General features: G+C 42.8%; 4 protein-coding genes across 4 annotated transcripts; all 4 read left to right on the top strand.

Annotated features, from left to right (window-relative positions):
- The first annotated feature begins 5,448 nt into the window (after positions 1-5,448).
- On the top strand, positions 5,449-8,304 carry LOC129601895 (uncharacterized). Its single transcript, XM_055500822.1, has 3 exons — positions 5,449-5,909; positions 6,343-7,360; positions 7,587-8,304. Exons 1-3 carry the CDS (start codon positions 5,516-5,518, stop codon positions 8,179-8,181), a joined length of 2,007 nt encoding a protein of 668 aa, XP_055356797.1. The 5' UTR covers positions 5,449-5,515; the 3' UTR covers positions 8,182-8,304.
- Positions 8,305-8,921: 617 nt separating this feature from the next.
- LOC129601891 (alpha-(1,3)-fucosyltransferase fut-3-like) lies at positions 8,922-11,243 on the top strand. Its single transcript, XM_055500817.1, has 2 exons — positions 8,922-9,715; positions 10,763-11,243. Exons 1-2 carry the CDS (start codon positions 8,994-8,996, stop codon positions 11,241-11,243), a joined length of 1,203 nt encoding a protein of 400 aa, XP_055356792.1. The 5' UTR covers positions 8,922-8,993.
- A 2,215-nt stretch (positions 11,244-13,458) lies between these two features.
- Positions 13,459-18,698, top strand: LOC129601890 (alpha-(1,3)-fucosyltransferase fut-1-like). Its single transcript, XM_055500816.1, has 4 exons — positions 13,459-13,552; positions 16,659-17,253; positions 17,518-17,897; positions 18,634-18,698. The coding sequence occupies exons 1-4, from the start codon at positions 13,459-13,461 to the stop codon at positions 18,696-18,698; spliced, it is 1,134 nt and encodes a 377-aa protein (XP_055356791.1).
- Positions 16,293-18,085, top strand: LOC129601893 (alpha-(1,3)-fucosyltransferase fut-1-like). Its single transcript, XM_055500821.1, has 2 exons — positions 16,293-17,253; positions 17,518-18,085. Exons 1-2 carry the CDS (start codon positions 16,529-16,531, stop codon positions 17,996-17,998), a joined length of 1,206 nt encoding a protein of 401 aa, XP_055356796.1. The 5' UTR covers positions 16,293-16,528; the 3' UTR covers positions 17,999-18,085.
- Positions 18,699-18,837: the final 139 nt, after the last annotated feature.

Genomic DNA, 18,837 nt, shown 5'->3' with positions numbered 1-18,837 from the left:
CAAGAGGTAAAACCCTGACATAAACTCATTTCGGCTTTGTCTTGTCTTAGCTCAAAACTGCTCACGTTCGTCGTTTTTGGGAGACATCTTTTTAAACTGAAATAAAATAGTTCCTTGATCAAAAATTAACTTTATTTCCTTCGCAAAATATAATCAGTGTGCAAGAAATACAGAAAGGAATGCGCAAATCAGTGCAAAAAATGTTTAAAAGAACAGCTGCGTTGTACTGACAAGCGACAGCTGACCAAAAACACCAAACGCAGTAATAATACACAACTAAGCGTATCAGTCATGCATGCCAGCAGATTATTCGGCATTATCAATGTCGTCTTCATCTGTACCCGAGTCATTCTCATCGGTTCCAGCATCATCACCACTTTGATCTTCTTCATAATACCCTTCAATGTCGCCAACCAAGCACTCGGGCGGAAGGCGATGATGCAGCGGCAAACAGAAGGTCTTCTGCGCATAATCACCGCCAGCCACTTCCGCTTTCAATTCCTTCGTCATCGGCACATCCATCAGGGTCCATTCATCCCTTTTGACATCATATCTTTCGAAAGACATCAGCGCCCGCTTGCGCTGATTGTTCCCGCCAACATGGGTCGTCCCGCCGTACACCCAAACATCTCCGTCCTTGATGAAGACGCAGTGATGATAACGGGCGATGTTCAGGTTCGCGATGGATTCCGGTTGGGGAAAGTCCAGTCTGCCTTCACTCAATGCGACACGAAAGCATGCAGTCGTCGCCCTGCTAGTCTCCTTTCTGGAGAAGGAAAACCCTTCGGCATCTACGCAACCGCCCGTGTAGTACAGATACCCGTCCAGGACAATTGTTCCGCAGCGATGATGGAACTTTTTTTCATCTTCCATCCAGCAGGTATGCTGCGTCCATTTGTTGCTGCGAACATCGTACAACTCCACCTTGCATTCCGGATTGTTCTCGTGCTTCGCGTTAACGGACCCAGCCGACGAGAAGACTATCGTTTCGCGGCCAATCGGGACCGCTTCCATGGATTCTCTGCAAGTTGTCGATTATGTTATCGGTACTATTTTCGAAATATTGGGTAGACGAAGCCTAGCATCAAACGACACTTACCGGTCGTACTGTGAGTAACATCCGCCTTCGAACTACCTGACTTCGTGCATTTCCATTTTGGATGCCCGGCGCGCTTGTCCCGTCGCCAGATCAAAGCGGTGCCAGTTTACAAGGTGACGATTTTCCCCTGAGGCGCCGAACAGCTCCGTGCCGACCGCCACGACACACATGCATTCTTCGTGGAAGGGCGAATCCGCCATAATAGTGCGGGTGGCGCCACTGATGCAATCCATCGCAATCACATCGTCGTACTTCCCATCCGTCTTGACGGGGAGGATCAGCTCCCGGCCCAAGGCCACCGCGAAACCATCGACGTTAACTCTCGCCCAACACTCTGCCAGCTTGGCTTGAACGGGCGTGTCCAGCTTGGTCAGTTCGTTGCGGATGAAGTCGAAGCGGAAGAGCTGGTGCGGATGACCTTTGCGCATGTGGTAGAAGATGGCCTCTTTCTTCGCTGCACGCTTCAACAACGCTCCACAACCCATCTGGCGCTCTTCCGCAATCTGCTTCAGTGCCTCAAGTAGTTGTCCGCTCGCGGTGGCGATCAGCAGATTCACATCCAGATCATCCCATGCAACACAGCCGCTCAGAAGAGGATGTATATGCCGCATTCGTTCCGTGGCGTTATGCATGCACCACCACATTATCATCTGCAAAGCGCAAACGTCAACATTCGATACTTTATATTGACAAATACACGGTGCACCGCAACATCTATTGCAGTATCGCTGGTTTTCCAGCTCAAGTTTCTCGTTTACCTCGACTACATAAGATTAAGTGATGTAACACTTATAGAAAACCGTTTCTTTTACTACTTTGTAAATCAACTCTATCTTTACTAAAAGTCATAAACGTCTCTAAATAGGCGTACAAACCTGATACACCATTGCTTCGGATTGTGGAACGAAGTCTTCGTGCGACAGCAGATCCGTGACTTCATCCACTGAGCACTTGAGAAACTCCGTTTCGCATGGCTTCGGAAACTGGAGAAACTTGGCACCATGCAGGAAGTTTTTTAAAATCACTCCAGAGGTCAATGTCTCCAAATCCACCAGAGCGTCGCGGCGGGCCGATCGCCACAAGCGGTAGGCGTGCTTTGGCCGCTTCATCACTTCGTCCAAGATTCCGGCAGCCATTTTCTCCGCTTTCTCCATTTGCAGGTATCTGGCGGCCATCCACACTTTAACGGCTTCTTTCCGATCAATGGACAATTCGGAGACATCCCTGCCCACGCTTTCCACCAGTTTGACAAGCGCTTTCAGGCTGACGTCGGCCGGTTGCTGCAGCTCGATGATGGTGGAGTCGCTTTCCTTGAAATTTCCGGCGAACATGGTGGCGAAGTACGCTGATTCGGCCACCAGAGCAGCTTTCCCCACGGACACTTCGGAACTGTCGATGCGCAGCTGGATCCTAACGGACGTTTGATCTGGTTGATCCGACGTCTTTTGCTTCTTTGGCTTAGGACCCATTGTGGCAAAAGGCCCGCTCTGGTTTCGATAACTAACAAGCGTAACCGAAATTACTGGTAGTAAGTACCTCGAACAAAATGCCAAGTGCAAACCACCAGCTGCTTTCGTGCAAGTAAGTGAATTAACTGAATTTTGAAATGGCTTCGCGTGATGGCTGGAAGCTATGTGTGATGGCCGTGATGGCTGGAAGCACTACGTAAGCGGATCAGCTAATACAGGCTGGTCCGATTCTTAGTTGAATGTGGGAAAGGTTAAAAATGTTTGTTCTGCAGTTCGGACGGTATTGATTAAAATAATCCATTACCAGCGTGCGGACCGCTCATGCGCGGAGCAGACGTATTGTACGAAGAAGTACTGTCTTGACTCCTTGCTGAATTCCTTGGAGCTTCCAAACCTTGTTTAGTAACTGATCTAAATGTGCAGGACCTAATGTACGCACTGCTGTATAAAGAAAAAAGTTCGCACATAAAAAATCGAAATCCACGAAAATCGATGCTGATTTGGGGTTGGCCCATTTCTTAGCTGCTCCGTATTCCGTTTCGTTGCCATACCTCTACAGAATGTTTTAAAAGTTGTGATTCTTTAACGATTTTTTTGTTTACCGGCTATATTGTGTACAGGTTGGTACTAAGGAACTGGGAAACGAGAAAAAACAAACTTCGCACCCGGAAGTAACGAAAAAGCTTTCCTGGCGCCAATATTACCAGTATGTGACGTGCAGTACCAAATACCAGTAGCAGCAATGTTGTTTGTGCAAAAATAGGGCTTTTAAATGTTGGTCCATTGCAAATGCTCGTACTTCCAGGTTTGTCCTGCTGCTAAAAAAATTCAATGTGACTGGGTAGAGTCTCATCAACGAAACCAAAATCTCTGAAAGTGCAAGAGGAGGCCCATAACGTATCTGTATGTGTGCTCCTATGTACTGCCAAGTGCCAAGTTGAGCCTACTGACAACTGGTGGCCGTCCTATTTTTATCACCAATTTGCATCAACATCTTTCCCAAGATTGTTTTGTTTTGAATCCGGTTTGTATCTTTCTGCTAATACAAATTCAAACATAATTTGACGGAGTCTGACCAACGAGGGAAAAATGAGGACAGATGTGCGCCGTGCGGCTCCATTGAATTCTATACATCGATAAGCGTTAATAAACATACGTTCAACGTGAAAATATTGGTACAATACTTACGAGGTACTAAAAAATACAGCGTTGAAAGTTTGAGAAAACAGCCCAATTTATCAATTAAACTCGCGCCCCACTATTATTTTTCTGTAAAAAGTGCAATGCGTCTGTAATGTTTGTTAGGTGGCATTATACCAAGAAATCGTATCCAGTTGACGAGATCTGTACTTTAACATTGTGTCAGACGGCGCTGAGAAATCTACTGATTCGCTGGCAGTTGTGGTGTTGAACGTATAGTGTGAGCTACATCGCCTGATGCTGCTAGCTCTGCTAAACGAGATGACTAGGGTAGTATTTCCGGAGAGTTAGTAAACTAATAAGTTTGATTGATCCATGGCCCCACGACCGGCTTGCAGTTGGGGGTGATAATTACATCCTTGCTATCGGTTTCATACACTAAAACCGGCACTGAATGATATAGATACACATACTCCGCCCAATTTTTAGTTTAGCACAATAATGTAATCATGGTAGTGTAACCCAAATAAAGCTACAAGTTCTCATAAAGTGGTCCATAAGCAATTCGGGCCGAGCTTGTATAATCATGGCTGTGGCAACTCCGTTAAAACGAGGTCACCCCGTGATAAGTATCGGCACCAGTAAAGATCCGTACCAATGGTGCATGCATTTTTGCACCATTGGTGCATGCATGTGCACTTTTGGTGCATGCACCATTGTTTTTGTGTACTTACGTTAGCGCTAATAATTTATTTAATTTTGTTGTCGCCGTGTCAGATCATATTGTATTATTGTCAAGTATTGTATTAAGTATTATTGTCAACTAGTTTATTTATGGATGTGCCGAGTAATGCACTGTTGACTGATGTTGTGATTCCTCATCTCTCCGTGCGCCTTGTTGCAGTTCACTGGTATTTTCTCGTCGAACTACGTCGTCGTCTGGTGGTCGCCCATATTGGGTTTTGCACAACCGTGTATTACCCACGCCCCTAGTAAAAATAACGGGGAGCGTGATCAGGAATGCAGGTACCAGTGACAGCACATGCAGCCGCTGGCAGCAACATTTGCTGTAAACTGCATTATGTTGTTGTGTAGAGGTCGTCGATCTGAACGCTAAGTAGTAAGTACTGGCTATTATTTTAGCTATTATTTTATGCGTCACATAGTCTGAACGAAATACAATTACTGCAGTGCCAAAGTGATCTTCCCGAACAACGCCGAACAAGCCGAAACAGACGATCAAGCGCTGAAACAGTTTAAAGTATTGCAGTACTCTGAAAGTACAGCAATACTTTTAAAAATTAATTAAGCGCTGAGGCATTCTAAAGTATTTCGATATCTGAAAAGTACAGCAAAACTTCTAAAGTATTTCTCCACTTTTAAAGTATTGCAATACGTTATGCACTATCCAGTGCTTGCCAAGATTTTCGCATAACACGGTTATATTAACAGCGCTATCAGAAGCCAGGACGCAAGTTAGTCAACTTGATAAGAAGCGTAGAAATGAGTACAGTACGACCACAACTTTTGTCATACATCGCTTGCCTTCTGTTTACTTTGCGGCTGGGTGCAGCTACCCGTTTACATTTCAAACAAACAATTGGTGCCATCGTGGAGTCCTCAAAAGATAATAATAAAGAAATTAACCTATTGCCGCAACTTATCGAGTTGGAAATCAGTATAAATCGCCAGCAACGTCCAGCGTGCGTTGCGACTGCGTCAGTTCTATAAGTCGCGAATTCCGTGGCTATGTTTTTAATTTTTATATGTTACTTTTCGCCTACTACAGGTTTTTTCTGCTCATATAATGCTAACGCCAAAGACGAATAATTATCATATGCTCCTGTGTAAATACTGTAATATCGATGACACCACAACCGGTATCCATGAGTGCCCTTGTAACTATGTGTACGCATCCAGGGATTTCCTAGGAAGTGGCTCCAATGGAATGGTGTACAGGGGAAGAGCCGCAGAAGGAAGCAAATTCCATGGAAGAAACGCCGTTGCCGTTAAGATTATTCTGAAGAATATCGACGCTAACAGTTCGTTAGGCACCATGATGGGATGGAATAAATGGTGTGATAAATTAAAGACTCTCCTCCGTCTGCAGCATAATAATTTGGTTACGTACCATAAAATTACCATCGACAGAGCAGATGCCGTGATAAAAGCCACTGGGGTGATGGATTTTTGTGACCGAGGTACATGTATATTTCCATCATGGTTCTTTGCTAATTATGATGAAGATGTTGATATGAGACACATGCTTTGGGAGCATAATATTACAATCGTAAAACCCACTGAAAATCCTTTATTATTGTAGTTGTATTATTATGTACAAATCCAGTCGCTTTGTTGTATCGTTTTACGTATATCATTTTGTGGGCAAAACATCTGAAGAGCCGTAGTACGAGACATTATACCGAAGTACGAGTATTGAAGTGAAAGCAATAAATTTTGGTACCAAAAAATCTCTGTTTGTTGAGACAATTTCATGGCGAATCATTTTGAAATTCTGTAATTCGAAACGCAATTAGACTTTGTTTACTGTGGAAAACAAGGTCTAGCGGCATTTCAATGTACAATATTTGAATTCCTAATATCTTGAATTCTCATATTCGTATGCGTGTTTAGATTTAGCTGTAGTCATGGAGAAGGATTTGCTCGATTACAAGACCGCAATAAACTATGCGTGCCAAATTGCCGATGGACTAAACTATTTACACCGGGATGACATTAAGATTATGCACGGAGATTTAAAACCAGCAAACATATTGATTCAGTCCATAGGCAAGGAGAACAAAGTAATGATATGTGATTTGGATGATTTTGTTAAAATCCAGCAGGAAAGGACCAGTCACGCTGATGTCAGCAGAGTTGTGGGAACGTACAAATACATGTCTCCAGAGTTGGTTTGCTATTACACTCAACGCCCAGGAGATCCTGTTGGACGAGGTACAGATATCTGGAGTTTGGGCTGTATTATGTTGGATCTCATCGGGAGTGTTATGGGTCAACGTGAGAAATGGCTGGTCAAACTACCAGGAAGCTTAATGACTGTAACTACCATAGCGGAACTCAACCATATTAGAGCGGTAGAGAACGGATGGGTGCCTTATACATTGGATGCCATACCGTCCGATATGGCGCAGTGTATTATGCCATGCTTTGCTTACGATAAACGCATCAGAGTAACAGCCAAAGAGCTGTTGAAAAACCTGCACAGTGTAAACAATACTTTACCAAATAAGATTGCCTTTTTCGTACATCGTCTAGTGGGAGGAAAGACCGTGGTGTCGGCCTGCGTGTTTGACGCAAGAACAAATACACTGGAATCGCTCAAATTGCCGGCGGATTTAGATAAAAAAGCTTTCACGGGGCAAATCAAAGGACTGGACAACGAGGCGGTCTTCCAGGTTGTAAGTGCGGATAATGTTAGCTGGGATACGGTTTCGTGTAATTTGCAAGAACACTCCTCTACCACGCTTGTGTCTTCGCTTTCATCGCCCGGATGTCTTATCAAGGTGCAGAATAAGATATACTTCACTAATCGGCTTCAATGCGCAGGAGTTAAATCTGAATTGCTGGAAATGGATCTTGGAAGTGGTGTGCCCTCCACGAAGCGCATTGCATTGCCTCCAAGATTTTCAGAGTAAGTGCGCGTAAATCGTGCATGTAACGCAGCTCAGCTAGAGCAGTCCATTAATTTAAAAGTGCTTGAAGCGCTTACGCGGACTTTAAATAATTCTGCTGCGGTAACATAAACCGTTAAAGCATAAACCGACAATTTCCGCAGAAAACCAAAGAGAAAGGTCAGCTTCATAAAAAAAGCTTTGCAACTAATAGTGCCTTTGTCATAAATTCTGTTGTTTTCATAGTTTACGCTTCTTACATGGGGCAGAGCGCCTCGGCCACCGATACATAATCTTCTTCGGTGAAATCAACGAGGTGGTTAAAACCAATTCCATTTTTGCACTGTGCTACGACACAATCACCGGATCCTGGCAACCTTTGCCGAGTCTTGCGGATGGCCGCCGGGATTATGCCGTAGCCGTTGTGGGGACCGATATCTACGTTCTCGGTGGCATGACTTTCAAGGACACCCCCGAGGGACATATAACAACAGTCGAGAAATCGTGTTTGCTTCTGCGTCTTGCCGATGTAGAAATGGAAAATTTACACTGGGAGACACTAAAGGCGGAGCTGCTATCCCCGCGCGTGGATCACTGTGCGTTTGCTATCGGTACCAAACTGTACGTCTATGGTGGACGTTACGCGGACGGCTCACCGGCACTGATCATGGAGACGTATGACATTCATAATACGACAGCCGGTGCGGGTTGGACTACCGTACATCTTAAAGAGCTGCCTCAGGAAGATGGCTTACAAGAAAAGAATGGCCGTGTTGTGCGTACAGTGTGTGTACCGTTCTATGCTGAATCATCAGGAAATGTCTCGGTGTTAGCCGCATGAGCAAGTACTGCTCCATAATTTTACCATTTCCACTCACACCGTTCCACAGTACGGACATGATTATAGGACAGCTTATGTATACCGCTCCAAGTATACGGGATAACAGGATTAAAAGTGTGCAGTAGTGAACTTTTTTATTCTTGATCGTTCTTCTCAGCGCTATAGACCGGATTACATCCATTCACCGCAACATTAAACGAAGAACATGATACTGTACGGGTATTAAGTAAAACACAAGTTAACGTAAGTAACCGTTTCGCACATTCCGAAAACGTCGATACCGCTAACTAGCTTTTATAACGCTAGCGGTAAGGTGGAATGTATTTTTAGCTTTAATGCTTAGAGCCGCTGAAAATTAGCGTATCGTAGCGCAATGCTTAAGACAGTTTACTGACATGGTAGTACTGTATCTGACTATCTGTATTCTGTACATGTTACCTAGTTGTGCGCATTGAAAAAGATTATTTTTGGACTACCGGAATATGCATGGCGGAGAAATGATGCGCGTAGTTATATACAGATTACAGACAGAGTACTAGAAGGAAATACGCTTGCTACTCAAACGACATTCACAAACATACGGCAGTTTTATTACTAGTATCGTTTTTATCGTGAAATTTACGACGGTTTGATAAGCTTACAGTGAGATTGTAGACACAGCCGTTACGGCGGCACACACTTCCCTTCACATATGTCGCACATACATTTAAATGTACAGCTCTATATTAGCAGTACTTGGATTCTTGGTAGCGTTTGCTCTGTATAGCAAATCGCTGTTAAGTTTTTCGAGAGTTATTTAGAATGTGCCGAGCATGTTTCGTCCAAAATGTAATCGCCGATTTACAGCATGCGTTGGATTATTCACGTTCGGTATTCTCATCATCGTCGCTGTTGTTGTGAAATACAACAGTATTCACGATAATCCTACCGACCAGGGCAAACCTCCGACATCCTCCCCGAAATTAATATTATTCTGGAACATATTCTTCAATCACGATCACCCCGACCTGCACGTCAGTTTCGCAGGATGCGCCGTGCAGACCTGCACGACAACCAACAACCGTTCGCGGTTAAGCGAAAGCAGCGCCGTCGTCATCCATGCCGGAAACGTCAAAATCCAGGATCTACCACCGACGCGGCACCCTGCCCAATACTTTGTCTTCTTCCACATGGAAAACCCCTTCCGCACCACGCCTAACTTCCGGTTGCCGTTGTGGCGCAACTACTTCAATCTGACGTGGACGTACCGGCGGGATTCGGATGTGCGCTCGGTGTTTTATGTCAATTTGTATCGGCGACGCACCTGGTGGACGGATGCGCCGGGAAAGCGGGCTATGCTGGAGGGAAGGAAGAACGCTGCGGTGGCATTAGTGTCGCACTGCGCAGCGGAGAGCCATCGGGATGCGTATACTCGCACGTTGGGACGGTACTTTCCGGTGGATAAGCTGGGGAAGTGTGGGTCGAAGGACGGAGAGTGGACCCAGGATGAATCGGTCATTGGCCAGTATAAATTTTATCTGGCCTTCGAGAACGGGTGAGGTTTTAAGAGAAACCACTATTAACCTCATGTCTTTGCCCTTGCTAAGTGAGCTGTTGACTTATAATCAGACACTGACTGAATCCAAAGATTAGAATAAAGATGATCTGTTGCACAGTACAATAACTCTGGAAAAAGGGTGTTTTAAACAATATTTTCTCAAAAAAAAAGCATGTGAACTGTTGAATTTTATATGAATAGTTTATCTGGCTAGTAAGTAAAATGATGATTATGCTCTTCGGTTTAAAAATACCACCGTGCGCACGCCTTCGGGGGCATGCATTCACTTAGCATGCATTTAAAATCGGAATTGCACAAACAGTTTGACATAAAAAAGTTTTTAAACTTTTGTTTGATTTTTTTAAACTTTGCAATGCACATCCAAAAAGCGGAAAAATGTCAACAGCCGAGAACTGCTACAGTATAATTATAACAGTTGCGCATATATGTTACTTAATCGGATAGAATTTTAACTAAGTCATTTAGTCCACTAAATGTTTAGAATAAAAATCCGTTTACCGTTCTTAATTATTTGAACAAAAACTATTTAAAAACTGTATATGCAATGCAAGTACCAAAGAGTTTGCTAGTATTACTAATATTGGCTTATGCCAAGTCAATTTTCTCTCGAAATTAAGGCCAAGGCATGGGTGTTTTAGCATGCACTATACTACGAAATTAACAAATTTTAACCACGGCATCAGTTGAATCTTTTGATCCGAAGAGCAATATCACCAGGTACGGGCAATAAAATTATAGAATAAACTACTGATATCAATTTCAACATTTGTTCACAAACTTACTAGGTACGGGCAATAAAATTATAAAATAAACTACTGATATCAATTTCAACATTTGTTCACAAACTTCTTTTCAAAAAAGTTAAAAACAGTATCAACGGAGGGTAAACTTTGGTAAAAATACAATCTAAATGTACAAATGTTACACAATATTCAAAGCGTGTATCAAATTCGCATCGATTTGCTGTTGTTTCCCAAATTTAAAATTTAATATGATTGTAGTTTAATTCTCATAACGCTGCAGATACTGCAAGGATTATATAACCGAGAAGCCCCTGCGCGGACTGTATTATGAAACTGTCCCTGTTGTGATGGGAGCGGCCAACTATAGCGCTATTTTCCCGCCGAAGTCTTTCATCAACACTGCCGATTTTGGATCGGCGCGCGAGTTAGGCGAAAACTTGACGTATCTCTCCCGGAACCTGACCGCGTACGAAGAGTATTTTGCCTGGAAGTACGATGCACAGTACCTGGATTTGCCGGAGGATTATCAGCCTAAACACAATGACGCTTGCCAGCTGTGCACGTTACTGCATCGACCGGATGCGCCGGTGAAGTCCTATGATGGCATTTACGAGTGGTGGATGGAAAGGTCACAGTGTGTCATACCGTTTACTGCGTACCAAGAATGGATGCCGCTGCCAGGTTTTGTGATTTTTTATGGGTATGCTGGGATTTTTTTTGTGTTTGTTATTGGGTATTTGAGATTTCGTTTCCGAAGATGAACTATGTGTCTTTTGTTGCAAAGATAAAATTAAAATACTGAAAAATTGCAGAACGTTGTAGCGCACCACGACACTGCGGATTTTTTCCGCAAAAGAAAATTTAAATAGCGAAATGTGTACATATACGACTACAAGATTTACTGAATGAAAATCGTACAATGATGACTACTGATATTATAAACTTACAACCGCACAACGTTTCCATTGTTTAATTATTAAACATAAGATTTAGTTACCAGATTCTGTACTAGGAATTTTTTATTTCGCAGTGTTTACCTGGCTCTCATTTTTGAAACCTTTTTCCTCTGTTTTTTACTAGTTTTTGGTTAGATTTAACAAAAAATAGCTTTGCGATATGTTCGACTTGCATCCGGATATAATTCTATGTACAGCTTGGTTAAAGCATTAAGTTTCCTAAATGAAATTCTTCTTCTTCTGAAGAAATCTCTTCCGAGCAAATCTGTTTGAGATACTCTTCAGCGTCGGGCGAAAGTCGGAATTGAGTCTGTCCCACACCCATTAGCATGCGGAACATCGCAGCAATTCGGTCCTCCATTTCCTGGATGACCTTGGCATCCTCCTCGTTCTGCTCCTTGGACTTCGGCGGTGGCACTTTAACCTCGCCAGGCATGTTGCCGATGAAAGTGTAGTTGTAATCATACGTTGATTTATTCCGTAACTCCTCCCTCACGGTTTCTGGCTTTATGATGAACAGCCCGTTCACTGTATGCTCATCCAGATGCACTTTCTACGGAAACAGTGTTCAATTATCTGCATACCGTAGTAAATTTTACCGTATTAAAATAATGAAATACCGTATTAAACTTATCATCTGGTCAGCCCTTGCAATTTAGAAGCCCACTCCCGCATAAAAACCCATTAACTGACAATGCCACTGTATTATAGACTTATAACATATCAAGGAAAAGATCTTCATTACAACGGATAACTCCGTACCATCTGGTCAGAAAAAACCAAAAAATTAATCGAAAAACTGCGAACGCCAATCGATTCAGCATGTCTGGAAAGTGTGTCACATGCATTGTGTTTTGGTAATCATCCGCTCCGCATCCCTTGTAAAATTACCAACACTAAAGACCCCAGCCAACGGTACTATTCGCAGACACTACCAATGACCCTACGCTCTAGGTAAGTGGCAAAATTCATTGCTATCCCATGCAGACATACATAATAACCAAATATATGGGCTGAGTAAAATACGCAAATTAAAGGTCAGTAAACCGGGAAAGTGAAATTTTTTAGAAACCGTCGGTTTACGTTACTAACAACGTAGAGGTTCAGAAAGTTCACGGTTTGCGAACAAGCTACTATAGACAATTATTTACCGAATAATATAGGGAAAAAACAATAATCTTAAAAAGCAATAAAGGTCATCGGAGTTACTTCAAAGAAACCTTATATAAAATCTCTGTTTTGTACCTGCTTTCCGGTTACGCGATCGCATTCCACTCGTTTGCTATCCTGCTCTGCCAGTCGTGTAGCCCTGCAACCGTAGCCCCCGGTAGATTAACTTGATATCGGGTATCTTTGCACCGACAGTTAGGCAGCCAATAAAACGTTTACTCTTGTGGATCAAGAAGCCGGCTCCGGATCTCTTGCAGGCGGCGGGCACATTTGCCGGCATTCCCGCTGCAGTCGACTACCACATAATTCATATCATTTTTCAGCTCCCGACCACCACCCTGAAAGCCATCGGCTATTATATTATTCGTTTTATTCTCGTCATAATTTAAGAGCAAGGCAGACTTTTCAAGAATAAATTCGAAACTGATTTTTGTCAATATGCGGTGAAACGGGGCAGCGTTGTACGAGTATGAAGTTAACAAAGTCTACAGAAATCCAAGGCGACAGATTAAATCATCGAACATTAAAAGTTTTTTTCCTTTTGATACGATAATTATAAACTGAAAAGCTTACTTGTGTCAGTACATATGCACTGTGCGAAAAATAGGTCCAGACTCTAGTTAATGCAGTATCGCGATACATAGGAGAAATATAAATTTGCGACTACCGCATGTACGTCATGTTATGAAAGATGTAGCTATTAAACGAGTTACACATAAATTTTGCGCATTCTTATACTCCTTAATAATTGTAAGTATGGTAATAATAATTTCTGTAACTCATGCATAGCCTTTCCCTGTACATTTGCAGCAAAACAGCAGAAAAGATACAAAAATCGTAACGGGAAAGAATGGAGCAACACTATAAACACGTTTACCTTGATGGTGGAATTTCTGATAAAGTACTGCATTACACCCGCCAACACCCCAAACACCTCTTCGGGGGTGGCCTTCATCGCTGAGGCATATTGGGTAATCTTGTCCGCGGTTTCCTTGGGTAAAAATTCGTTTATATCCATACTGTTTTGAGCCAAAGAGTGGACACAACGCCTGCAGGCAGTCGACACAAACGAATTATCGAACGCAAATAACAGTAACAACAGTATGGTAAAAATTTTACAAACAGTTATGGCTTTTCCGAATAACAACGATTACCTAAGTGGTTTCTATTGCAGTAGTTCTTACTACCAAGCACTTACCCAAACTACTTAATCTGCTACAGTAGTGCGAACTTTTCATTTGTTCTTTGATTAAGTTCATTTACATAATTTACTAATTAACTATTTTTAGTGCATAATTTAGAGTTGTCACGTTCATGTGTATAAATATAATATTCGTAAATATTGGTAACACTGAGAGCCTGAACCGAGAAAACGCTGTACACTTTTTAAAGGGACGTACAGACGCTCTCCCACTGTCCCACACTGAAAGTACATATTCACGGGTTTTTGAAATGAGATTGTATTACTAATTATGCCACCGTGTATTCGATTTGCGTACTGTACGAGTAAAGTTCAGTAAACCAAGTTCCCGCAGTGTCTCCAGGGACATGGAAGATTCGAGGAATACGTTTTCAGATAATTTTTATAATGGCTCGCTTTGTATACTATAATAAAGGAACAGGAAATGGTAGAGTGCCCCAACCGCATTGTGTCTTACCTTAAGAATTCGTAGAGAGCCCTGAATTCGTAGAGAGCTCTGCCTATCTTAAAACGGAAAATCTAAGAACCCTTTAGCTGATATTTTGCGAAGAACCTAAATGCATTCAAGGGAAATTGTGAGCATAAGAGTTAGAATGAAGCTCGGTAATAGTTGCCAAAAGTATTCAAAATGGATGGACAAATGAGAGGTGCATGGGTCCTAAAACTATCCAAGATAAACTGTGTATCCTGAAAGGATCAGCACACACTGTGTTTCTGGTTTTTGCAGAATATGTGGCAGATATTATAATAATTTTAAAGAAGTCGCTATTATAACAGCACTTCAAACCCTAATAACATTTCCACAGTACCGCACAACGTTGCTAAGGATATGCAAAGTACGGTACTGGAGTAAAATGCAACGCAACGTAACGACTCAAACTGCAACGAGTACAGAATGCTGCGCCCAGAATGCAACCAACGTTTTACAGCGTACGTGTATTACTGTAATAGATTTAGTATTCAGATTAACCGCGTTTAGTTTTCTCGTCACCTTTGTCACTGATTTCAGCTACAATAACGCTTAACACGGCACTGACGAACGGCATCCCGCGCAACGCTTGCTTTTTTCCCAATGGAAAGTCTTTTTCGCGTCACTCCCAACTTCCGAGTGCCGTTATGGCAAAACTACTCCACTTTGACGTTGGCTTACCGGCGAGATTTAAATGCGCGCTCGGTGCTCTGTGTGAATTTTGTATCGTGGACGCAATTGATTGACTAATGTGTCAGGAAAGTAGGATATGTTTGTTGAAGGGAAGGAAGAAATGCCGCGGACGATAAAAAACATAGTAATTATTCAAATAATATTAAGTACTTTCTTGTTAGTAAAATATAATTGTTAAAACGATTATCGTATAACGTACAATATTACTGCAGAATGAATTAAGCATGAAAGAACACGAAATTAAGCGAGACATTTCCGATCTGAATTAAACATACATTTATTATTACTTGCCTATAAAGTGTATGTTGCGGTTACTACTACAATGACACAGTAGTCAATAGAGACACTCCTGCGCGGGATGTTTTCTAAAACTGCTGCTGTTATATTGGACGCGGACAACTACAGCACTGTTAGCTTCCCGCCAAAATCTTTCATTAACACCGCCAATTTTGGGTTGGCCCGTGAGCTAGAGGAGCACCCAGAACGTGTCTCTCGTAGCTTTCCAAAAGCTGAGCAAGTATGCTACATATTTTGCTTGGATCGAGGTATGATCAAAGTACGTTTTGGTCAATCATCCATGCTTGTTCGAAGGTTAACCCTAGCAGACAACGATCACAACTGACAAAAATAAAACACAATTTATTGATAAATGTAATCTGTACCAGTTTTACCGGTTTATTTACTGTAAACCGGATACCATAAATATTCGCTGCAAGATGCAACGGTAACCACGAGCAATAGAACTGAAATTAAGCCAATACCCCGTTCAAGGCAGGTCGAAACGGCAGAATCTTGCAAATCAGAGAAAATGGCGAATATGGAAGGAGGAAGAGGCATGACTAACTACTCTGTACATTATACCGAATTATCCATTAATTCTATCGAAATGCACACGAGCAACGTATAAAAATAACAAGAACAGATTGTATGGAGAATATGTATGTTTAGAAATCGTTCAAAATGTGGTGGACAACGAGTATTAAGTAATACCACAAAGCCTCCCCACAGCACGAGCACAGTATACGTTTGTGTACGTAGCGATGTCCTTGTGCAGCACTGTTTAACGTACGGTGAATGCTTCACTATGTACAGCATCTGCAAAGCGCGACACTGTTTAATCACAGTACATTTCTACTGCGGTTGGGAGAACCGGATGTATGGTAAAAAAACAAGTGACTGCAGCCGTTTGCTATCCGCTGAGTCGACGTTATCCATGCAGCCGTCTTCCGGGCCAAGTTTATCGATCGATGCAAAGTTTGATTGTGTGGTTGATGCGCTCGTACGCAGAGCACAGCCACACATGATTATAACAGCTCATAAGCGTTCGATCTCAATGATGCATGATCCCAGACTGCGGTTTGCGTTAGCGCCTGAAACAGCAACGCGACCGTTGTATAATCGCTACAACTCACCACCATGTTCGAGGCAATTGTCACCACGCAACTGCTTTGGGTCTGTTTGCCCGTAAAATGTTTTTTTAAATCCTAGCAAATTGTTTGAGTTAATACCGTTAATTATCAGCAAACCGTTTTGAAATTAACCAGAAATGCGGCGAGCATGGTGCGGGCAAAATGCAATCGACGGTTTACCGCATTCGCCGGATTGTTCGCACTGGGCGTTCTTGTTATTACCACCATACTTTTCCATCACAACAGCATTGATAATGTATCGAACGAACGCGTTGTAGCACCGCCACCGGATTCTCATAAACTGATATTATTCTGGAATAAATACTTCAACTACGATCATCCAGATCTGCGCGCCAATTTCGCGGGATGCGCTGTGCAAACGTGCACGACAACCAACGACCGTTCGCGGTTAAGTGCCAGCAGCGCCGTCGTTATCCATGCCGGCAACGTCGAAATCCAGGATCTTCCGCCGACGCGACATCCCGCGCAGTACTTTGTCTTCTTTCACATGGAAAACCCCTTCCGCACCACCCCCAATTTCCGGTTGCCGTTGTGGCGCAACTACTTCAATCTGACGTGGACGTACCGGCGGGATTCGGATGTGCGCTCGGTCATCTATGTGAATTACTACGGCGGACGTAGTTTGTGGGAGGATGCCACCGCGGAGCGGGGGAAGTTGGAGGAGAGGAAGAATGCTGCGGCATCATTGGTATCGCACTGCGCAGCGGAGAGCCACCGCGATGACTATATTCGCAAGCTGGAGCGGTATTTTCCGGTGGATTCGCTGGGGAAGTGTGGTTCTAAGAACGGAGAGTGGACCCAGGATGAATCGATCATTCGGCACTATAAATTCTATTTAGCCTTCGAGAACGGGTTAGTCTTCTGCTTAAGTGCAAAATCGACAGTGTATGTATTTACGTGCACCAATGCAACACTTTCAAGTCATGAAATGATAACAACCAGATGTTTTTGCATTGTCTTGGGTGTGTTCTGTATTAATGACAAAGACCGTAAAAAATTGTTCGGATAATTCAGAAACGACGCTTTTTAAATAGATTTTTGTGCTTGTAAATTTTAGGCCTGCTGATGCTTCCGTGCAGTTTTATTGCTACCTGGTGCTAAACTATTTAATTGCAGGTTCTGCAAAGACTACGTAACAGAAAAACCCTTGCGGGCATTGTTTTATGATACCGTTCCGGTTGTGATGGGCGCAGCTAATTACAGCGCTATTTTCCCACCAAAGTCTTTCATCAATACTGCCGATTTTGGATCGGCCCGTGAGCTGGGCGAATACCTGAAGTATGTCTCCCAAAATGTGAGCGCGTACGAAGAGTATTTTGCCTGGAAGTACAATCCCAAATATCTGCACTTGCCGAAAGATTATCAGTCTAACCACAACGATGCTTGCCAACTGTGCACGCACCTGCATCGAGCGGATGCGCCGGTGAAGTCATATGGCGACATTTATGAGTGGTGGATGGAAAGGTCACAATGTGTTATACCATTTATGGCGTACCGTGAATGGATGCCGCTGCCGACGTTTGTTATTTTTTATGGGTTTGCTGGGGTTGCTCTTATATTTTTTGCTGCGTACTTAAAGCGTCGTTTTCGACGATGAACCTTGTATATATTTTCTAAATCGGAACTATCAGAATAATGACAAAAAAATGCGTAGATTGTTACCGATTTCTGCCAACTGAAACAAAAGCCGGTGAGACGTGCTACTGTGTAAATACGCTAAGTGCAGAATCAAAGCTCGTAAGACCATCTTTGTTATACGTAATTTTAGTTTGCGGCTGAATAGCGTATCGCCAGATTAAATTAAAACATATTCATCTTAATTGTTAATTTTCCGGTGTCTACCTAGCTTTCCGTACATGGATTCCGTGTTTTAATTTAGTGTTTTATTTTTTTCTGTACATATTAATTTTGTTTAAAGATTTTTTACGCTGGATAACTGGTTGCTGTCATACAGCTTCATAAAAAAAACCCAACGTTTGCAATTTAGTTATTATTTCATCTTCGAGCAAGTTTCTTTGATAAACTTGGCAGCGTCCGGGGACAACTGGAACTGCGTCTGTCCCACACTCATTAACGCGCGGAACATGCCAGCAAACACAGCTTCCATGTCCTGGATGACTTTGGCATCCTCCTCCTGCTGTTTAGCGGATTTGGGTGGCGGCGCTTTAAACGTGCCAGGCGTATTGCCGATGAACGTATAGTTAAGTAGTCCAGCGGCGGTTTATTCTGCAGTGCGTCATGCACGTCTTCCGGCCTTAAGACGAATAGTCCGTTCGTCGTATGCTCCTCCAAATTGACTACCGAGAAAGTGTTCATACATATACAGTAATATTCACAACAAACATAAAACAATAAGTATGAAACAGAACAGAGTTTCGTATCCTTCGTAAATCAAAAATCTAGTAGCTCGGAGTGGACATTTTGTTGTAAAGTTGT

The sequence above is a fragment of the Paramacrobiotus metropolitanus genome, unplaced genomic scaffold (genome assembly GCF_019649055.1).
Source record: "Paramacrobiotus metropolitanus isolate TYO unplaced genomic scaffold, Prichtersi_v1.0 Parri_scaffold0000294, whole genome shotgun sequence".
Taxonomy (NCBI): domain Eukaryota; kingdom Metazoa; phylum Tardigrada; class Eutardigrada; order Parachela; family Macrobiotidae; genus Paramacrobiotus; species Paramacrobiotus metropolitanus.
Note: the sequence above shows the minus strand (reverse complement) of the source record. Positions and strands in the feature narration are given on the sequence as shown.